The sequence below is a fragment of the Haemaphysalis longicornis genome, unplaced genomic scaffold, assembly GCF_048455015.1.
Source record: "Haemaphysalis longicornis isolate Haplotype H1 unplaced genomic scaffold, Haemaphysalis longicornis Haplotype H1 scaffold_12, whole genome shotgun sequence".
Classification (NCBI taxonomy): domain Eukaryota; kingdom Metazoa; phylum Arthropoda; class Arachnida; order Ixodida; family Ixodidae; genus Haemaphysalis; species Haemaphysalis longicornis.
In genome coordinates, this window is record NW_027526225.1 from 84,667,645 (window position 1) to 84,682,185 (window position 14,541).

The 14,541-nt window shown below is 48.6% G+C and overlaps 1 protein-coding gene across 1 annotated transcript in view; it reads left to right on the forward strand.

Annotated features, from left to right (window-relative positions):
- LOC144162908 (uncharacterized) overlaps positions 1–14,320 on the forward strand; it is a 35,788-nt gene extending 21,468 nt beyond the window's left edge. The window contains exons 6-11 of the mRNA XM_077693628.1: positions 2,958–3,119; positions 4,603–4,812; positions 9,869–9,954; positions 10,347–10,512; positions 12,926–13,074; positions 13,642–14,320. Of these exons, the coding sequence (XP_077549754.1) occupies positions 2,958–3,119; positions 4,603–4,812; positions 9,869–9,954; positions 10,347–10,512; positions 12,926–13,074; positions 13,642–13,860 (992 nt within the window). The 3' untranslated portion in view covers positions 13,861–14,320. The remainder of the gene's footprint in view (positions 1–2,957; positions 3,120–4,602; positions 4,813–9,868; positions 9,955–10,346; positions 10,513–12,925; positions 13,075–13,641) is intronic.
- Positions 14,321–14,541: the final 221 nt, after the last annotated feature.

The following is a 14,541-nucleotide window of genomic DNA, read 5'->3' on the forward strand; positions in this document are numbered from 1 at the left end:
GATGAACATCAGAAAGGAAAATTTCTACGATAATTCCCAGGGCAGTGCTTTGCTTTTTGAGGCTAGAGCAGGTTGCCTGCGAACTAAGAGTTTTGTGGGGAAGTATTCACAAAATGATGGGGTATGCGTGGTCTGCGGAAAAGAAACAGAAACTATGCGGCACATCGTGCTAGAATGTGAGGGTATCCATCCAAATCTACATGAAGGGAATATTGGGCTGTCAGAAGCCCTAGGATTTAAAGGTATCACAGAGGAAGTTAACTTCAAGGCTGTCGAGGGGACGAAAAGAAGATTAGAATGCTGGTGGACGAAAAGCAGAGAGGGGAATATTGCCTAGGACAGTTACCACTTGTAACAGAAAAAAAAAAGTATTTTGTGCCTAATAAGCTTTTTGTGCCTGCCCTAAGCAGCGCTAGTATTGCACCAAAAGTGTAAAACATAGGTATATTAGTCTTTTTTGGTAAGATGACATGTCATCACCCCGATACAAAGGGGAAACCAATAGAAATCATCATCAGCGTGTTCATTGAGGGAGCCACAATGTTTAGTCCACTTTTGCGGGGCTGGAAGGCATCTGTCTGAAGCGTACGCTAACGGCAGTGGTGGGCCAAAGCAGAGGTCGGCTTCATGTAATGTGTATAAACCTGCAATTTCAACGCGAATGAAGTGGAAAGTTGCGGGAAGCACTGATCACTGCTGCCTTTGATGTCTCCCCTCTAAGTCATGCCAGCAGCACTCCGCAGGTGCTGCCGAGTAACCGACAGTTGTACTGAAACACATCCGCAAACTGCAACAAGCAGCATCAGAAAAGCAAAGAAAACGCGGGGCATCTTGTAAGGTGGGAGACGTACGCACCTACCTGGGCAGGCGCGTACATCTCGGTGCATGGTGGTGGTGGGGTCACCAGCAGGCTTCGCGGTCTTGCCTGTGGACGTAGACGCGGCGCACGCCTTAGGCCAGCTTGCGCCTTCCAGTGAATCCAGTGGGAATCTACGGGCCATTTGCCCGATTGGGGTTTGTTATGCCGACGGCGTTTTCGCCCAGTGAGCCTGGTAATGATGCGCATTAAAAACAAACACCGCAAATTGGAACGTGATAAAGAGGTTGGAGCATGGCACCGGGAGTCAAAAACTGGCCGTGTATTTGCTTGCTTCACTTGGAGCACGGCCGCAATTGCCTCTCCTCTCCCTCTTGCCCACCTCTCACACTGTTCCCCTTTAGTCTCGGCCCTGCCGTGATGAATGCAATGAAGGTTTGCTGAATTCAATTGTATTTTCCCTCGTTTGCACTGCTGTTCAAATATTTTTTTAATGTGTTTTTTTGTTTGCCGTCACAAAAGTTATGCCCACATCTATCCTTAATTTTAAAAGAGCACTGCTAATATCAATTATGTATTTGTTTTAGATGCGACTGCATCTCATTCACTCGCCTTGTCCCTCCATACGGCGTTGTTGTTGTCCGTCCACACCCCTCCCCCATTCTCCTCGCCGCGCGAGCTGCGCTCTCCGCCGCTCACCCCCTCTCCTCTCCGATAGCGAACACTCTCTCGCGAGGGGCATTGGATTGGGTTGGATTGGATTTGGATTGGATTAAAGTGGATTGTGTTGGATTGTGTTGCGTCATAGCCGCGGCAGGGGGTTCACGGCGCGTTTGTCGCGATGGGAGAATCAACCTAACGGAAACAACGGAATCCCCTATGCCTCGCACCTACACAGGGGTTCCCGCGAGGGGAGGTGGGAGAAATTTTTACATCAAATACTGCAAATGTTTTATTTTTGCTACTACAAGTGCTACCGCATTTGGCAGTTTGAAAGTGTTTCGCCCTTTCGCCCTTATAAACTTCCCGTTCAAGAAATCCTTCAACTTTTTGCCAGGTGGCTGAATTGAGGGGCAGACAGGCTGGCAAACATACAGACAGGCAGACCAGAAATGTCATTTTCAAGTATCCCAAGAAAGACTGTCATCTTTAACAGGTTCCTTCTTACAGCTTGAGCAACTTTGCACCGTGTTGAGTGAGGGGAGCTCGTAGTTCCCTCAGGAAGAACTACACGGCTCACATCAGTGGTTTGATGGAGAACCCAGTGGCGAGTCGACTGGTCAGAGTGGCCTCAGTGGTGAACAAAACTACACAATGGCTTGCATGCAACCTGTCTGTGTCTGTCAGACAGTTGCATGACATGACAGTTGCATGACTACCTACCGCAAAGTTCCGAGCGAACGCCCGCCCCCGAAACATCACCCACCCCCCTTTGGGGGTGAAATATTCAATTTACTAAAAGACCCCAAACATCGTCCACCCCCCAAAAATCGATGGTTTTAGCACCGATGAGTGCACAAAATAAACTCGAATAATCTATTCATGTGTTGATGCGGTCACTTATTTGTCCTTTCTGCACTTGAGGCGAAGGCTCGCCCATCTGGTATTTTTTTTTCTTGATATCTCCGCAGTTTTGGTTGGGGGTGCGGCCACTTCTTTCTAGTTTTTTGCACGTGACCCGAAAGATTGCCCATCCTGTTTTTTTTTACTTGATATCTCTGTATTTGGGTGGGCGTTCTTTCGGAACTTCACGGCATGGTGGTTTGGGCCACACTAATTAGACACTCTGTTAAGATCAAACTGTAGCATGGATAAACATGAATTGGAAGAGGTTATCGAATATAGCACACAGAAAGAGATTTCGTAAGACTGTCTTGCTATGATAAAAGAAAGAGGAGAGAGTTATCTTTCAGAACAAATAAATTGTCTCGGGGAAAGTTCAAAGGGGGATGCTAGGTAACAAACTCGAGGACGGTGGTTCGATGGGTGGTGCGTGTGTTGCCAGACCCAAGTTAACACAAGCACCGCCTAGGCAGCATTCGTGTGGAGGCTGGGCGGAAGAAGTCCAAGCCAGAGTGGACTCAGGAGCGGCTGTTCATCACAGGTGTGTGTGTCTTTGTGTGTGTATCCCCACTTGCAGACGCAGCCGAGACGTGGCACAACCCGCTGCCCGAAGTGGACGACTTTGGGGACTTCTGCCACGTCCAGGTGATCGCCCCCAGCACTCCCGAGAAGCCCAACCTGCTGGATGAACCCCTGTGCGGCGCTTTCTCTTCGCAGTCCCACGACAGCGTCTCCATAGGTACTACCCCTCTGCTTCCCGCGCTCTTTAAACGTCGTCCTTCAGCTGTGCGCCCTGCGGGCATAGTGGCACAGGCTGCGCCATGTCTGTGCTGAAGCGGCACGAACGTGGCTGTTTCCAGTGTTGCCGAGCGAAGAAATTGACAGCTGAACTTTTCAGCGAATACCATTTATAGACCAGAATCACAATAAGAAGTCGCCATCAGCACTTTTATTGAAAGCGGCCATCAAATTTCCGATGCAAATGTAGGCCTACTGCATCTAGGCAGCTCAGCCACTCAGCTCCGGAGGCGGGGCGATCAAAGCAACGCCTCTACCGGCCTCCGCAGTGTGTTGGCGTGCTCACAAAACAGTGAGGTCGGCCATGGTTCTGCCATACACAGGGCGTGTATGAAAGCGCGGGAAATCACTTTAGCGATTTTGTAACCTACATAAGCGCACAAAACATGCGCAAAATAGAATGGGCAATGCGGCTTCCGGAGGTCCTTTCTTTTTCTTCGCACTTCCGGTATCGAGAGTATAGTTACCCTTGTACAGTGGCATTGGGAATACTTGCACTAAGGCAGTACTGCTCATACAAATCCACTGGCGTGCCTAGCCTCTTCTCAGTGGCTGGAGGGACCAGTCAGATGTGCTTTCTATGTTCACAGCATGTTGAGGAGGGACCCGCATTTTTGCTCCCTAAATGTGTGCTACATTTTTATTCACCACTTTTGCCATCTCGTCTTATTTTTAATTCTCTTCCCCCATTTCATTATCAAAGACTGGTTCATGAACACTTAGATGTGATAAGTCCCGACTGCATGGGTTATTATTTTTTTTCCTTTGCAGCTGTGTTTGGGAAGCTCTATAAATGCGTTGGCAAAGATCTGATTTGATTCGCAGTCCCAAATTGGATATATGCACACCCCTAGCAATCAATGCACGAACGGATGGTATATTGTGTTTTCACGCGTATAACCCACCTTTGCATATAATCCGCACCCCCACTTTCAGCCTGCCAGAAAAGAAAAAAAAATCCACGTATTACCCGCACATTTGATACAGGAAAGGCTGCACCAAAGCTGCTGCTCAAGAAACGCATCACATACTATGTATACAGAAAAGCGTATATTTAGCAAGTAGAATGCACTGACGGCAAGGTGAAAGTCGCAATGCACTAATAAAATCCAGTTGTTAGAGTGCGCTTGTCCTTGTTTTTTCATCCTTGTCCTCGTATGTTTTGCACAATTGCTGCAATGGAAGGCTTAGTCAGTGTTACTGCGTAGGAGCTTCATGGCACAACGTGCATTGCAGTGAAGCTGCACTAAAGGATAAACCCCGTGTATTATCCGCACCCCTACTTTGCCTCTGAAATTTTTGCATTTTTGGTGTGGGTTATACGCGCGAAAATGCGGTAACTGTGACGTCACTGTTGCCCACCTTGTGCTAGCTTGTCTCGCCCCAGTGCGGTTGTTCCTTATAACAAGCAGAGCTGTGTGCAGGTGATGGACTGTCGGTCAACAGCCTGGACTTTGGGGCTCGCGAGGGGTCCCTGTCCAGTCGGCACGGGTCGGTGCTGAGCCTGGACTTCCGGGTGGCCAACAGCGACGATGAGGAGACCACTTCGGCGAGGACGGGTGGCTCGGACGAGGGCAGAGGCAGCACTGCTGCCAGAGTTGACAGCCAGGAAGAAGGGTCCCCCGAGGAGGCAGGTGAGAGGCCAAGAATGCGTGTCGTGCCTTTTAAGTGCAAAGCACTTTCGGAGCTCGCCTTGTCGTAGCTCGCTCGCTGGACCCAAGTAGAACCATACGGTGTTCCGTGGTAGTGGCTGTCGTCACGGCGTAACCCAGAGGCTTCGAAAGCCAAGCGGTTTATGTAGTCATAAGCATTCGAAACTTGTGAACCGCTGGCGCTTGTCATAGGTCTCGCTGTTTTTTAGCACACAGAAAACTGCAGGCACATTTGAGGCAAAATATACGTAGTTAACCGGCAGTGCCCGTGTTCATTTACCGTATAATGCGGAATATAGGTCGAGATTTTTTACAGAAAAATTTGCCGAAAAGTCACCCCTCGACCTATATTGCAGTCATTTGGCAGTTGTCATCTGGCGACCGGGCAGCCCATCGAGCCCATCCAAACCCCAAAGGCGCCATCGCCACCACCATCAATCGGACGCGACGCCATCTTTGTTTTGTCGCTTCTATCGCTGTCGGCGAATGTGTGCGTGCTATTTTCTTCTTGCTCAAAATGAGTTAAGGCACTTGGTGCCAGTTCACAGCAGCATTTAAAAAGAAAAGTTGGGGGTTTTCCAAGGCCAATGACGTGTCCGCCTTGCACCAGTTCGGTATCACCAAAAAACTGTTGCTAGCGGCGTTAGCTGAGGGGGCAGCGCTCGGTATGCAACGCTCGGAAGACCTCGCTTCATGGGCGCTGCTCTGTGCACTTGTGCTGCTGTACATAGGGGCAAATTTTGTCCGCTAGCATCGTGCGATGTCTCTACGAATGGATACCCCGAGATGTTTGCTGACCGCTTGCACAGACTGGCTGTCGCCACGGTCTGCACACGAGTGTCCCATGCTTTGCGCTCGCTTCACGATGACATGGTCTTGCGAGTGTTTAATTAGTAAGTGCTGCATAAGCAATTCCCTGGACTGCACCGAGGACGACCTGCTGTGTGGGCGACAGCGAGCCAGAAGCAGTCGTCCGACGATACTTCAGACAGTTTTAAATGAGTAATCTGAGACGAAACAAGTTATAGTCTCAATAAAACAATGGTTGGTACCTATTTTTTTTTTTTTACATTTTTCGGCTACAAGGTAGGGGGGTCGACCTATATTCCGCCTCGACCTATATTCCGCATTATACGGTAGTTGGGACTGCTCGTTGGGTTGATTTTTACGATAGTAAGCGAAAAAAAGTGGCTGTGCAACGCCGGCACGTGCGGGAGGTAAAGCGAGCACAAAAAGAACAGAACTCCCACTGGTGCAGTTTCAGGCAGGGGGCGCGAGAGCACTGCGAAGTTGGGAAATTTGAAATGCGTCGGGTGGTAGCAGTGAGGGGATAACATAACGGTGCTACAGCCCATTATGGCAAATCACTACTCTGCACTTCCGACAGCTTTCACATTGAGTGGAACGGCTTTAATCTTTTGTGTCTGCGTTTGATTATCTATCTGCTGCTCCGATTCCTTCGGGAATCCGGGGTGTATCTGTACATTTAATTTCCCCTTATGCTGAATAGCAAACTTCCGCAATAAAAAAAAAATGAAATGAAACGTACGGGAGAAGTTAGTTAGGAAACGTTTCATAATGACCCATGGGAACTCCAGAAATTGTGCATTCAGCCAAACGTGGCCATTTTTGAGCAGCTCGGTTGTGCAGCAACGTAGCTGGCAGCCATTGTGGTGGCTAGAAGGGGAAGTGGGAGTTTTGTGGCAGCCAGCGCGTGCAAAGCTGTGTAGTACAGTCTGTATATACAGTCTGTGTAGTACAGTCTGTATATACTCATGGTATGTTGTTTCTTTGTGTTAATAAAACCACCATCGAATCGAACCTTGCAATAACAAGTCTGGCGGGGAAGCCAAAACATTCGCTTTTGCGGGAATTTCGTTGCTGCGAAAATGGAACATAAACGACAGAAAAATCGCACACAAACCGAAAATCTATTTGTAAAAGTCGGTTATAACACTTTGCAAGCCTTACCTTGCAGTAAAACTTCACAGCTCAGCTCACACGCTACAAGAAGTGCTCCATTGCTGGTCGTGCGAACCTAATAACAACCATATCAAATGCATCCAAACGCATAACGTCCCGTGGTTTCACCTTCTCAGCACGTTTTTATCCCTGGTCCGCGGCACCGAGTACGTCCGAGCATGCAAGCCAAGTCCAGCTTCTTCTGTTGACGAACTGTCTCTGACAGTGGCACCTCATTGTTCCAATGCTGTTTGCAAAACTAAGTGAGCACTGCTTTGTTGACGTCCAGAAAGGCCACAGCCATCACGGTTTTGTTTTGTGCATGTGCACCATTAAAGAGTGGTTCCCTACTCGTCGGCGCTATCTTCCCTTCCTGCACTTGGGCCACTGACTTGAACAATGACGGCTGCCTTATCTCGTAGCGATAAAAACTTCCACTTTTGATTCAGAGCAAACTTGCTGATTGCCACGCACACAATGAATGCACGAACGCGGGCTATAAAAGCGACAGCCCAAGCCTTAGAAAAGACATGCTGTGAGTCACCATGTGTCGCCCCCTGGTGGTTTCGCTGTGAGGCTGCCTCCACGGCCACCTGTTGCATGGTCTTTTATCTAAACAAATATGGCGGCGGCCATGCAAGCGCACTGTGGCAGAAGTTTACGCACTTCGAGTGTGAAAAAAAATGCATTTGAGCACTTTTTGGACACTGTTAGCTTCAAATGGGTAGATTTTTTTTTATTGCGCCATTTCGCCCCAGGGCATCAGAGGAATTGAAAAAAAAAAAAAAAAAAAAACGGGTAGATAAAATGCCGATTAGACGTGCAGTGAAATTTGGTAACACGGTATCGCTTTCGAAAAACATTTTGTTGCCGCAAGATATAGAATACATGGGCTTCTATGGATGTCCGCCGGGGATCCGAAAATATTTTGTTGCCGCAGGAATTTCGTCCTTACGGGATTTTGTTATCGTGGGGTTTGACTGTGGTCGTTCATGCTGGCGACAGGGGGTTCAAACATTGCATCTTAGTCGCCTGTTGCACTGTGGCTGAAGGCAGCAGTTAGCCTTTGCAGTTCCACAGCGCAGTATATGCTGTAACCACTGTTGCGTCTTATATTTGTGGTAAGGTTGATTCTTTGGGATGACCTAAGTGACCATGTCTAAACCAATGGCAAAACCTCAGGGCCAAACAAGCTGATTTGTGCCTGGTTGCTGATTACGCCCCCCCCCCTTAGAAAAAAAAAAAAGAAAAGGAATCAAGGTGTCAACTTTCGCTATAGTGTACGATGAAGAGAGGTTAAGCGTGGCAGCGCACCATTTTGCGCACACGAGAGCCCTTGTGCAGTGCAGTCCACTTATAACGATACCACATATAACGGTATCTTGGTAATACAGTGGAACCCCTTTATAAGAGACAAGTAGCAGGCAGCAGTTTCTGTCTCTTATACGAGATGTCTCTTATAAGCAGGGAACCATGTTTTCACTTACTAATCAGACCCTAGTTCAATGTGGGCACCATATGACTAAAATAAGCTCGAAAGAATGGTACAGCATGTTGCAGAAGATTCATTCTAATTTACGTTTGGCCCCCAGAATTTCTGAAACAGTTCTGAATCTTTGTTTGCTTCATGACTGTATTTACACTGTTTTTTACAACCGATTCTACAAGCTTTTTTTCCTTTCACTGTTTGTGGAAGATGAATCGTAGTTGTTGAGTTCACAAGCCTGATGAATAGCCAGAGTGCACAGCTCCTTCCGCTGTGTGCTCGGATTATTCATTACGCTTGCAGGACTCAACATCTGCAGTGCTTCTTGATTGGGAGCTATGCGAGTGGGAGAGCCCGCATGTGCGGTCACGCACCAATGGATGGCAGTAAGCTTCAACCACTTCTGTAAGTTGCATTTCCATTGGCAGGGCTTCTCAACATCATTTCACAGCTGACTGAACCACTGTGTGTTTGCTGAAGTTATAATAAATAGCGACTGCAGGCGTCTGTCGTCCACCTGTGTTTCCACAATGGAAGCAACTGCAATCAGTGACTGGTGGCACTGCATCTGAAGTTAAAATGTCTGTTACAAGTGAGATTATTGATTAAAGCTCAAGGATGACTTGTCCCTTATATGCCTTTTACATCCGATGTCTGTTATAGAAGAGGCAATTTAACGGGAAAGATAGGGCAGCCAACCATGTGGGTGAATAGTGTCTCTTATACCAATTTGTCTCTTACATCCATGTCTCTTATAACGAGGTTCAACTGTAACAATAAGTTGACTTGGGAGTGTGAGTTTATGCATTGAGGCTATGGGAAGAAAACCCGCATACAGTGAAACCTCGTTATAACGAAGTTGAATAGTGGGCGTAAATACTTTGTTATAACCCTTAGTTTGTTATAGCCAATGTCCGTATCGATTGACAATTTACATGCAAGAGAGCATGCGCTCACCACCAAAGTAGCTTGCGAAAACAAGAAAAGCTAGCGAAAGAAAACAGCAAGGAATCGTTACTTTACTCATGCCAAATGGCTCATGCAAAATCATTCGACAGCACATGAGCTGGCGGTTGGTTCACTTTGCTCCCTGTCATAGCATGCAATGTTGATTGAGAACAGGAGCCTTTGCTCTAGCACGGTGTAGAGGCAGCAAAGAATGGAGCTGCTTACGTCTACTCTTGGCAGAGCAAAGCCGCCCACTCCAGGAGGCTCGCCTGCCTTCGTTGTTGCATTTGCCCCAACTCAATGCTTTCCCCACAGCCTTCGTTGTCGTGGCGAAATTTTGCTTCCGGGTCAGCTTTCTTGAACTGCAGAGGCTTTGTTATGCAGAAACTACAGCAAGTTACCATCTTGTATCAAGTGGGCGTAAGGGTAGTTGTTCATTGTAACGGGGCTGTAGTATCGAAGTTTCACTGTACAGGCGCTTTCGTTGGAAGTGCGTGTGTATGAGCAACACTGTGCTACTAGGGGGGCTAAAGATTAGGGCCGCCCTTTACTTGGCATGCTGGAAGGGTGTGTGGGTCTTGCTTGCACCGACCCTTTTGGGCCAGGCATGCTGCCAGCTGCAGCCTCTCGTCCTCTCTTTAGATGGGGCGTCGGACGCTCAGCCGGATGCAACGAGCCAGCCGATTCTGCTGCTGGACAAGTACAGTGTCATCCGGGGACTCAACCAGGTGAGGCCCGTCTGCGCACAAGGTGCGAATGTGTCTGCCACTGCAGCTACCTGCGGTCACAGGTCTCAACACGTGGTGAAGCAGAAACTGATCCATCCGTGCAAGGACAAGAGCTAGTGGGTGGAAGGGGTGCCTGGAAAAGGAATGGTGAACTTGTGCGCTTGCTTAATTTAAGGGACGAGGTGGGTCTTTAGACAATATATTTTATTTTAGTGCCAGCTAGATGAAAAGTGGCGGTCTTAAGCCGTTTTTTAGGCTGATTTCAAATATGGTTTTAACTTAGCGGCATTTGGTGAAGAAATACAATGCTTTGAAATTTATTTATTGAGGCATTTCTTACAAGGGTTTAAATCTTTCTTAAAGCTTGTTTTGGTTCACTGTCCTTCCCCCAGGAGGAGGTGGTCGGGGGCGAGGCGGCATGCATGGACAGCTGGGCCCGCTGCCTGGAGAGCGTGCTGGAGCTGGTCGCGGAGGCCGACTCCATCTTCAACCGGGACGCCAGCAGCCAGGTCTGTCGGGAGGCCCTGGACACCGAGGAAGGCGGCGCCTACGTTCGCAGTGAGTACTGGCCTCCTGAGCAGTTACTGGATGCGCAGGAGTTGCCAAGCTCCTCCCCACGGGCGCTGTTAAGACATATAGAGGCGCGCCTGCAGGGGGCGCCACTAGGGAGGGAGGAAGGCTAGGATTGGCTCACTGACTGGCTTGTCCATCGACTCCATTACTGTTACAAATACACCTATGTTTATTACACTATTACACTATATTACACTACACCTATGTTTGATGGTGCAGTGGCTTCAAGGCTAGTGAGGCCTGCATACCTCGCGCTGCTCTGTCTCGGAGGCCTTGCCCTCGACCACTGCCCCCTTTTGGCTTGTGCCCAAGCCGCCCTCATTCCTTAGGTATTCAAAACCTCGAGCATCTTGCTTTGCCGACTGATGCTATGGATGTTCTTCACATTCGCTGAGATGTCCTGCGAGCAGCAGCCAGCCAAGGCAGGAACCGTTCAAGGGCAAGGCCGCTAAGGTCAGGGGATTCTGGACATCTCTCTGGGTTCTAGGGGGCCGGTGCGATGCTTTGAGCAGCAAGCCAAGGCAGGAACCGTTCAAGGGCAAGGCCGCTGGGGTCAGGGGATGCCTCGCATACCTTGAAGTTGCGCTGCGCCATCGTGTGCATTTCACAGGGCCGTTCCTCCCAGGTTTCACGACTACAAATGTTGAGCAACAGAACCCTTGGCCATGGCTAGGCTGAGAACGCTCGTTTAATCCTGCCCTTTTTTTCTTTACTAGCTCATATTCCCTCCGTGGCACGCCGTCTTCGTCCTTTCTTTGAACAGTAGCGATGGATGTCATTCCTGCGAGATATTTCCTGGCGTAGTGGACAAGTTTTGTTTGTCGCTTGCGGTTATGTCACACGCAACTTTGATTGTCATTTTTGTGTTCACCATTGACCTGCCGCAGCCTGATGTGTGCTCTAAAACTGAATTTTGGGCATTGGTATAAGCATTTGCGCATCTGTAAACCTGTAAATGATAAAGGAGGTGAAAACGAGTTTTTTTTCTATAGGGCTGCACTGTGTTTTTCAGGCCAGTGCAGAATGTATTGCTTTTGTTTACTAAAAGGTCAGGATGTTGGCATGCACTGAACGTTAACTTGAAGCTGAATGCAGCACATCTACTTCTGTGTAGGTAATGTACTTTCAATTAAATAGCGTTCATTTAAAAAATACAGCAATGAAGGTTTAATTTTAAGAAATTGTGCGGTTGGCACGCAGTGCAACAGGGAATACTGAAGGCGAAACGCCCATGTCCTCTGACATTCAACCGCTTTATGACTCGCCAAAGTTTGTTTTGAAGCGAATGAAAAGTGGAACTTGGTTGAATCATCTGGGGAGGTGTCAGTAGGGGGCTGTTAAAAGGGCAACGCGGACAAAATAGAAGTTTGTTTCATTCGAAAGATTTCGTGCTTTATAGTGCCCCCAGCGCTTGTCTGGCAGCGAACGATGCCGTATTCACTGAGAAATTAATCAGTTCAGAAGAAATTTTGACTCTCCTGCCAAATCGTGTGTTTTTGGGACATAAGTAATGAAGTCATAAGTGCTCGTATTCAAACTAACTTCCACTGTGTCATTTGGCTCTGCAGCCTTGCTTGCCGCCAGTCCTCCCAGATGGCGCTACCATACTCATCCATTGCTTTGTTTTCTTACTGTATTTTCAGGCTTGTTTTTGCTACTTAGAAAGTAATCGTTTCGTGAAACATGGGGTATGCTCGACACACTCGCGTAAGACAACGTCGCTTATGCCAATCGGCCAGTGTCTTCTTGTAAGACAACTCCAAAGCGCAGCAGTGCTGTCAAGCTAAAACAAGATAATGCGCCCCATACCAACAGCAGTGTGCATCGGTACTTCTATGCTTACGTATATTTTCTTAACTTTCATTGTTTACCGCACCGTTCTTACTTCAGTAAGATGATTATGTATTATGTTTAAGCACAAATACCTAGCTCGTTCGGCAAGCTTATAAGCCCTGCCTAATTTGTGTCTGCTTTTGCCGGCCTCTGCCAATCGCACACCTGGGCACATTTGACATCATAGGTTCTGTTGTGGGAAATGAGCTAGTGAGTCGCATGGCCATTCCCTTTCTTCCTAAATATATAGCTTATTTCAGCGAAGTTTACGTTAAAAGTGGTGTCAGTATGATTCCAAAGAGGCAGTCCTTCGAATGGACCAAACTTGTGTTTTGTTGGTACGGCCCCTTTAAGGAAGAACCAAGCCGAAGTACATCGTGAAACATTCTCGAGTTCTGTCGGTTAGTGAATGTGGTCGCCGACGTCCACGGCCGGTCTGGATGCGTGCGCCAGCCGTGCGTCACCGAAGCTAAGTGGTGGATTTTGCACTAGACGCTCCATGACGGGTACGCATCAGAGACCAGCTGCGCAGTGAGTGTTGCCCTCCCTCCCTCCTGTGGTGCAGACCTGTGCGAGGTGTACCGGGTATGCCAGCGCATCGCCCTGGCATCGCGCCTTCTGGGCCTCCACTCGGACCAGGTGGACAGTCTGTGCGGCCAGGTGCAGGCCACCTGGCAGAGGCTGGCCTCCTTCCTCGAGAACTCCTGCCTCCTGGTGAGTACCCCCTGCGATGCTGTACACAGATGCTGGCCACGACCCGTCCAGGCAGTGGCACACTGACATGCTTGGGGCTCTGACATCACTCACCGAGCTGCCGAAGGGGGGGGGGGGGGGGGAAGGGGGGGGGGGGGGAACAATCACTGCGGGCCTGAACGAAGAATCAGCAATACGTAACCGCTAATTTATTGCGGCACCAGTTGGCAGGCGGTTTTAAAGCGACACTGAAACGAATTTGTCAAAGGTCTGTTCGTGTTTGCATTGCATAATGTGATAAAACAAACACTCTTCATCGTTTATTGGGTTGGTAAAATAGTATTTACTCCATACAGCCTGAATGAACTGGCAAACTGGTCAGGTCCGCCCTGCTAGTGGCAGGGCTTGCACCTTACTTGCTCCCAGCCTCCTTACTACGAAGCTCTAAATTTCAACACTAACGCTGCCCACCTGTTCACAGCATCCGACATTTTAGTACCTGGCGTGTCTCCATGTTACATTGCGTGGTGTAGCACACCGCACCGCTTGGGCCCTGCTTGACGTTGAAAGTGTGCGGTGACTGTGCAGAGCCTGGAGGTGTCCCCCGCTGAGGATCCCCGGTGGCTGCCCAGTGGGGAGGAGTCGGCCCGGTCCTGTGGTGTGTGCCTGCTAAATGTGGACAATGTGGACATTGCGCCTTCCAAGCTGTCGTACAGTGGCCGCGAATACCACTCGCCGTGTGCCAACCTGTGGGTGAACTGTGTCAACTCGCTCCTGCCCGCCGTCACTCCTGTGCAGCTGCTTTAGAGCCACCCAAGAAGGGGAGCGGTGCCACCCAAGAAGTGGAGCGGTGCCACCCAAGAAGGAGAGCATCTGGGCGACTGCAGTGTAGCAGGGAACACTGGACACGTCGTCTTAGGCCTTGGACATTTTTTTTAAGCTGCACACCATGAACTGACAATGCTTTCAGCGTTTTTCTTAAACGTTGTTCCTCTCTGCATTAGGAGGCTCCAGCAGTTTGTAAGGCGCTACACACTGAAATATTAGCAACGCTTAATAATAGCAAGTTGTAGGGCCCAGTTGCCCTTTCTTGCGGTGCAATGCCAGCATGCGTGGAAAAATGCTGATCAGAAAGACAGCGAGAATATAGCTAGTTGCCGGAGCCAGAAATGGTTATGTCATGATTGGTAAGTAGTGCGTAATTTATAGAAGCAGAAAACTGTTTGAAAGCTATTGGTTCTGCTTTTAACATGCTTTTTTGTTTTTGCATTTGGAATATTTTTTTTTCGAAAATACTTTGATCCTTCTGCACCGATTGCTAAGGCGTCGTATACATGTGGTGCTAACCAACAGTTTCTGTGAACACGGTGTCTTTTTTGTTGTCATAGAGGGATGGCCGGGCATCGTTTCATTTTGTGATCTTAAAAACGGCAGGATTTAAATGAAATGGTTTTGTTGTGGCATCAGAATTGTTGCACGTAACCATGA